The sequence below is a fragment of the Scophthalmus maximus genome, chromosome 1, assembly GCF_022379125.1.
Source record: "Scophthalmus maximus strain ysfricsl-2021 chromosome 1, ASM2237912v1, whole genome shotgun sequence".
Lineage (NCBI taxonomy): Eukaryota > Metazoa > Chordata > Actinopteri > Pleuronectiformes > Scophthalmidae > Scophthalmus > Scophthalmus maximus.
Genome location: NC_061515.1, coordinates 31,360,001 through 31,367,500, shown reverse-complemented (window position 1 = coordinate 31,367,500; position 7,500 = coordinate 31,360,001). Strand labels below are relative to the sequence as shown.

Here is a 7,500-nt window from a genome sequence, read left to right as displayed (position 1 = left end):
TCACACCTGGTCATGCCTGCTCACACCTGGTCATACCTGCTCATACCTGCTCATATCTGCTCACACCTGGTCTTACCTGCTCATACCTGCTCACACCTGCTCATACCTGGTCATACCTGGTCATACCTGCTCACACCTGGTCATACCTGCCTAACTGGTCATACCTGGTCATACCTGCTCACACCTGGCCATACCTGGTCTTACCTGCTCATTCCTGCTCACACCTGCTCACACCTGCTCATACCTGGTCATACCTGGTCATACCTGCTCATACCTGCTCACACCTGCTCATACCTGCTCACACCTGGTCTTACCTGCTCATACCTGCTCACACCTGCTCATACCTGCTCACACCTACTAATACCTCCTCACACCTCCTCATACCTGCTCACACCTGGCCATACCTGGTCATACCTGCTCACACCTGCTCACACCTGGTCTTACCTTCTCATACCTGGTCCTACCTGCTCATACCTGCTCATACCTGCTCACACCTTCTCATACCTGGTCCTACCTGCTCATACCTGCTCATACCTGCTCACACCTGGTCCTACCTGGTCATACCTGCTCATACCTGCTCATACCTGCTCACACCTTCTCATACCTGGTCCTACCTGCTCATACCTGCTCATACCTGCTCACACCTGGTCCTACCTGGTCATACCTGCTCATACCTGCTCACACCTTCTCATACCTGGTCCTATCTGCTCATACCTGGTCATACCTGCTCACACCTGGTCCTACCTGGTACATATGTAAGTGATCCGTGTTACAGTTCTCTAAAGTTCTTTGTACTTTTAAAAACATGAATTAAATCCAGTCACTCACTTCTGTGGAGAGAAGCCATCTTTGTCTTCCTCTCCAACCTACCCCCCCCCCCCCCCCCCCCCCCCCCCCCCCCACACACACACTAACGAGGCCCAATTAACCAATCCCAGTCCTCGAGGCAGACACACAAAAACAAACTGTTTTCTATTCAGATTGAGAGGCTGGCTTCACATCTGACCCCGACTCTGAGTGAGTGTGTGTGTGTGTGTGTGTGGCAGTGCCCACATTAGCTGGAGTGTGTGTGGGCTCTGTTTGAATATAGTTTACCTCTCTCTCTCTCGTCCATCTGAAGCATGATGGGTAAATTAATTTCCCAGTAAAAAACATAATTACCATAATGTACAAATAAGCTGAGCAATTATTTCATTATAGTCGAGCTCTGAGCTCCAACTCTGCATTACTGCCCCGAGAGAGAGAGTGTGTGTGTGAGTGTGTGTGTGTCGTGTTTGCACATGGATAATGGGGTAAATATAAACAACATTACTGCCAATTTCGTAGTGCTGTGTGTGTGTGTGTGTGTGTGTGTGTGTGTGTGTGTGTGTGTGTGTGTGTTTGCTGTGTGTGTGTGTGTGTGTGTGTGAAGGCCTCTCCGAGTGAACCGCTCTCGACAGGAAGTGCATTAAACTGCTGCCGGCCAATTAAGAGCTGTTTATCCTGTTCCCGTGGTTACGAGGGGGCGAGCAGGTGAAGTGAGCGCGAGAGAGAGACTGAAGTGGTTAATTAGATGTAGTAGTCTCTCGCCCACTCCAATACAATACAGAGCAGGAGAGAGAGAGAGAGAGAGAGAGAGAGAGAGAGAGAGAGAGAGGAGGAGAGGGTGAAGAGACACTCTTGACATGGAGAGAGGGATAATGGACGAAGAAGAAGAAAGAGAGGGATGGTGGATGAAGAAGAAGAAGGGGAGGAGGAGGAGGACAAAGAGAGGGATGATGGATGAAGAAGAAGAAGGGGAGGAGGAGGAGGAGAAAGAGAGGGATGATGGATGAAGAAGAAGAAAGAGAGGGATGGTGGACGAAGAAGAAGAAGGGGAGCAGGAGGAGGAGAAAGAGAGGGATGATGGATGAAGAAGAAGAAGGGGAGGAGGAGGAGGAGAAAGAGAGGGATGATGGATGAAGAAGAAGAAAGAGAGGGATGATGGATGAAGAAGAAGAAAGAGAGGGATGGTGGACGAAGAAGAAGAAGGGGAGCAGGAGGAGGAGAAAGAGAGGGATGATGGATGAAGAAGAAGAAGGGGAGGAGGAGGAGGAGAAAGAGAGGGATGATGGATGAAGAAGAAGAAAGAGAGGAATGATGGATGAAGAAGAAGAAAGAGAGGGATGGTGGACGAAGAAGAAGAAGGGGAGCAGGAGGAGGAGAAAGAGAGGGATGATGGATGAAGAAGAAGAAGGGGAGGAGGAGGAGGAGAAAGAGAGGGATGGGGGACGAAGAAGATGAAGGGGAGGAGGAGGAGGAGGAGTAAGAGGAGAAAGAGAGGGAAGATATACACAGACATCAATGATTAGTAAAATACTGAAATAAAGAAAGTAAGTAAATGGACAAACGAAGGAGAGGAAGAGGAAGGAGAGAAATGAACAGAACGGATAAAGGAGGTTCCGTCCTGACATCTGACCTCACCTGTCCTGCTCCGTTGACCTTGTTGGTGAGTTTGACCTTGTTGAAGGTCACAGCCGCCTTCATCCAGTGAGCGCCGAAGTTGGGCGAGTCCGGATGGATGTAGATCCCTCCAGGGCCCCGCCCCTCGCCGCCCCCGCCCCCCTCCGCCCGGCCGGCCGCCGCCCACTCCCCATTGACGAACTTCCAGCGACAGTCGTCGGCGGGGACGAAGTCGAGCAGGAGGGAGTACATGGAGCTGGGATCGAGGCCCGAGACGCTGACCTTCAGCACCGGGAACATACGGCTGAGGACAAAGACCGGTCAGACAGTGACGTGATCAGTGACGTGATCAGTGACGTGATCAGTGACGTGATCAGTGACGTCATCAGTGACGTGATCAGTGACGTCATCAGTGACGTGATCAGTGACGTGATCAGTGACGTCATCAGTGACGTCATCAGTGACGTCATCAGTGACGTGATCAGTGACGTCATCAGTGACGTGATCAGTGACGTGATCAGTGACGTGATCAGTGACGTCATCAGTGACGTCATCAGTGACGTCATCAGTGACGTGATCAGTGACGTGATCAGTGACGTCATCAGTGACGTCATCAGTGACGTGATCAGTGACGTCATCAGTGACGTGATCAGTGACGTGATCAGTGACGTCATCAGTGACGTGATCAGTGACGTGATCAGTGACGTGATCAGTGACGTCATCAGTGACGTCATCAGTGACGTGATCAGTGACGTGATCAGTGACGTCATCAGTGACGTGATCAGTGACGTCATCAGTGACGTCATCAGTGACGTCATCAGTGACGTCATCAGTGACGTCATCAGTGACGTGATCAGTGACGTCATCAGTGACGTGATCAGTGACGTCATCAGTGACGTGATCAGTGACGTGATCAGTGACGTCATCAGTGACGTGATCAGTGACGTCATCAGTGACGTCATCAGTGACGTCATCAGTGACGTCATCAGTGGAATCAGCTTCTGAGACTTTTAGCTCAAGGTTATATATATACTGATTATTTCCATTTTCAGGAAACTTTTTTTAAGATTTAAGGACTTTTCTTAATTTTAGGTGTTTTTTAAATTCAAGATCTCCTGTTTTTTTATGGAAAACCTTTTAGAATATTTTAATGTTTTAATAATGTGACAACACACCGAGCCTCCATCAGCAGTCGAGTGGTTCTGCAGGTGTGAATGGATGTTTGCCCACGACAGGGCGACGGCGGTCAAGCCCCCCCCCAGTCAGTCAGTCAGTCAGTCAGACAGACGACAGTCATTCAGTCACACAGAGAGTCAGTCAGACAGTCAGTCAGTCAGTCAGTCAGACAGACAGTCAGTCAGACAGACAGTCAGTCAGTCAGTCAGTCAGTCAGACAGACAGTCAGTCAGACAGACAGTCAGATAGTCAGACAGTCAGTCAGGCAGTCAGTCAGACAGACAGACAGACAGTCAGTTAGTCAGACAGTCAGTCAGTCAGTCAGTCAGTCAGACAGACAGACAGTCAGACAGACAGACAGACAGACAGACAGTCAGTCAGACAGTCAGTCAGACCGTCAATCAGACAGTCAGACTGACTGTCTGTCTGACTGTCTTCTGACCCTCCTGACCTCCCGACCCTCCTGACCCTCCCGACCTCCCGACCTCCTGACCTCCCGACCCTCCTGACCTCCTGACCCTCCCAACCTCCGACCCTCCTGACCTCCTGACCTCCCGACCCTCCTGACCCTCCTGACCTCCCGACCTCCTGACCCTCCCGACCTCCCGACCTCCTGACCTCCCGACCCTCCTGACCTCCTGACCCTCCCAACCTCCGACCCTCCTGACCTCCCGACCTCCTGACCCTCCTGACCTCCTGACCTCCCGACCCTCCTGACCTCCTGACCCTCCTGACCTCCTGACCCTCCCGACCCTCCTGACCTCCTGACCCTCCTGACCTCGCGACCCTCCTGACCTCCTGACCTCCGACCCTCCTGACCCTCACGACCTTCGGTGTTGTACCGTCCGGTCTTGGTGACGATCATCTCGTTGGTGATGTGTTGAAACTTCCTCCACAGCTCGGCGTCCTCCAGCGCCACCTTCAGCTCGCGCTCCGTCGGGTCGCCCTTCTCCCGTCCCGCCTGAAGCTCGCTCTCCACCGCGCTCAGCAGCCGTGACATGCAGCGCTCGGATGCCGCCATACTGCCGCCGCCGCCACTGGACCGGACCGCTGGGCCAGACTCCCTGTCCGTCTGCGTCTGCGTTTGTGACCCCTGTGACCCCTGTGACCCCTCCACCTTCATCTGGAGACAACAGACAACACGTTAGGTCTGACGGCTGCCAAAGGCTCAGTTGCCGTGATGGCTCTCTCTCTTTTCCTATTTGCCTCGGTGACAACAGCTTTTCTGTCCTGTCTCTTGTGATGATTCAAACTTCTGAGGTTCGATCAGAGTTTGGTCGCGACACGTTGTGAAACATTTGACGTAGTTCACACTTCTCACCAGTGGAGGCAGTGGTGCAACAACCAGACTGACAATAAACCTCAGAAGAAGAAGTTTGGGTCGTCTCCGCTCCGCTGGCAGAAGGAAACTGTTTCTTTAATTAACCAATATTAAATAAATAAATAATCATCAGACTCTGACGTCGGAGGTTCCACCAACACCAACACCAACAACACCAACAACACCAACAACACCACCAACAACACCACCAACACCAACAACACCAACAACACCACCACCAACAACACCACCAACAACACCACCAACAACACCAACAACACCAACACCAACAACACCACCAACAACACCACCAACAACACCAACAACACCAACACCAACAACACCACCAACAACACCACCAACAACACCAACAACACCACCACCAACAACACCACCAACAACACCACCAACAACACCAACAACACCACCAACAACACCAACAACACCACCAACAACACCACCAACAATACCAACAACACCAACAACACCAACAACACCACCACCAACAACACCACCAACTACACCAACACCAACAACACCAACACCAACACCAACACCAACACCACCACCACCACCAACAACACCACCAACAACACCACCAACAATACCAACAACACCACCAACAACACCACCAACAACACCACCAACAACACCAACAACACCAACACCAACAACACCACCAACAACACCACCAACAATACCAACAACACCAACAACACCAACAACACCACCAACAACACCACCAACAACACCAACAACACCAACACCAACAACACCACCAACAACACCACCAACAACACCAACAACACCAACACCAACAACACCACCAACAACACCACCAACAACACCACCAACAATACCAACAACACCAACAACACCAACAACACCAACACCAACAACACCAACAACACCAACAACACCACCAACAACACCACCAACACCAACAACACCAACAACACCACCACCAACAACACCACCAACAACACCACCAACAACACCAACAACACCAACACCAACAACACCACCAACAACACCACCAACAACACCAACAACACCACCACCAACAACACCACCAACAACACCACCAACAACACCAACAACACCAACACCAACAACACCACCAACAACACCACCAACAACACCAACAACACCACCAACAACACCACCAACAATACCAACAACACCAACAACACCAACAACACCACCACCAACAACACCACCAACTACACCAACAACACCAACACCAACAACACCACCAACAACACCACCAACAACACCACCAACAATACCAACAACACCAACAACACCACCAACAACACCAACAACACCACCACCAACAACACCACCAACAACACCACCAACAACACCAACAACACCAACACCAACAACACCACCAACAACACCACCAACAACACCAACAACACCACCAACAACACCACCAACAATACCAACAACACCAACAACACCAACAACACCACCACCAACAACACCACCAACTACACCAACACCAACAACACCAACACCAACACCAACACCACCACCACCACCAACAACACCACCAACAACACCACCAACAATACCAACAACACCACCAACAACACCACCAACAACACCACCAACAACACCAACAACACCAACACCAACAACACCACCAACAACACCACCAACAATACCAACAACACCAACAACACCAACAACACCACCAACAACACCACCAACAACACCAACAACACCACCACCAACAACACCACCAACAACACCACCAACAACACCACCAACAACACCAACAACACCAACACCAACAACACCACCAACAACACCACCAACAACACCACCAACAATACCAACAACACCAACAACACCAACAACACCACCACCAACAACACCACCAACAACACCAACACCAACAACACCAACACCAACACCAACACCAACAATACCAACAACACCACCAACAACACCACCAACAATACCAACAACACCACCAACAACACCACCAACAACACCACCAACAATACCAACAACACCACCAACACCACCACCAACAACACCACCAACAACACCACCAACAACAACACCACCACCAACAACACCAACACCAACAACACCAACAACACCAACAACACCACCAACAACACCACCAACAACACCACCAACAACAACACCACCACCAACAACACCAACACCAACAACACCAACAACACCAACAACACCACCACCAACAACACCAACAACACCAACAAAACCAGCAACACCAACAACACCAACAACAACGTGTTGAACCGGTTCTGGAACCTGATCCGGTTCTGGATCCTGATCCGTCCCCATGTCGCTCCAACAATCGAGTCAGAATAAAAAAAAATTTTAACAAATTAATTCTTCTCCGGTAGAATCAGTTTCTAGTTTCACGTCGTGAAGAACTCGTCATGTGACTCGACTTCAGATCAGGGACCAGTTTGTGTTTTCAACTAAATCTATTTACACCAGATGGTGTATTATCAAATCCATCATTAATAACATGAATTATTCTTCATCTCCATAATCACGTTTAATTCACACATGAGGTTATTCTGTAAAAAACA

At 50.2% G+C, this 7,500-nt stretch overlaps 1 protein-coding gene across 2 annotated transcripts in view; it reads right to left on the bottom strand.

The window, feature by feature from the left end:
• Positions 1-7,500, bottom strand: part of LOC118316799 (T-box transcription factor TBX19-like) — a 13,786-nt gene that overhangs the window by 4,753 nt on the left and 1,533 nt on the right. The window contains exons 2-3 of one of the 2 annotated variants that reach the window (XM_035645000.2): positions 4,440-4,720; positions 2,443-2,725 (exon numbers count right to left, since the gene is read on the bottom strand). In XM_035645000.2, coding sequence (XP_035500893.1) covers positions 2,443-2,725; positions 4,440-4,720 — 564 coding nt within the window. Of the gene's footprint in view, positions 1-2,442; positions 2,726-4,439; positions 5,154-7,500 lie in introns of those variants that run through there. The other variant, XM_047335792.1, reaches the window with a different exon arrangement.